The 462-nt window shown below is 61.7% G+C and overlaps 1 protein-coding gene across 1 annotated transcript; it reads right to left on the reverse strand.

Annotated features, from left to right (window-relative positions):
- Nucleotides 1-146: 146 nt before the first annotated feature.
- On the reverse strand, nucleotides 147-422 carry DQ04_26101000 (hypothetical protein; the record flags this gene model as incomplete). Its single annotated transcript, XM_009318312.1, has 1 exon — nucleotides 147-422. One exon carries the CDS (start codon nucleotides 420-422, stop codon nucleotides 147-149), a length of 276 nt encoding a protein of 91 aa, XP_009316587.1.
- Nucleotides 423-462: the final 40 nt, after the last annotated feature.

The following is a 462-nucleotide window of genomic DNA, read 5'->3' on the forward strand; positions in this document are numbered from 1 at the left end:
GTTGTGGGTGGCGGTCTCGCCGGTCAGTCCGCCGCGATTGAGGCAGCGAACTGCGGTGCACAAGTCATCCTGCTCGAAAAGGAGGCGAAACTCGGCGGCAACAGCGCCAAGGCCACATCCGGCATCAACGGCTGTGGATCGTTTGTTCAGCAGGAGCAGGGCATCCGGGATGGTGGGAAGTACTTTGAGCGGGACATATTCAAGTCAGGTCTCGGTGGCAACACCGACCCCGGGCTCGTCAAGACACTCTCAGTGAAGAGCGCCGATGCCATTCGCTGGCTCAGCTCCCTTGGTGTCCCGCTGACGGTGCTGTCGCAGCTTGGCGGCCACAGCCGCAAGCGCACCCACCGCGCCCCGGATAAGGCGGACGGCACACCAGTGCCTATTGGTTTCACCATCATGCGCACGCTCGAGCAGCACATTCGCACCCATCTCAGCGATCGTGTGACGATCATGGAGAAA

The sequence above is a fragment of the Trypanosoma grayi genome (assembly GCF_000691245.1).
Source record: "Trypanosoma grayi strain ANR4 Tgr_2610_V1, whole genome shotgun sequence".
Lineage (NCBI taxonomy): Eukaryota > Euglenozoa > Kinetoplastea > Trypanosomatida > Trypanosomatidae > Trypanosoma > Trypanosoma grayi.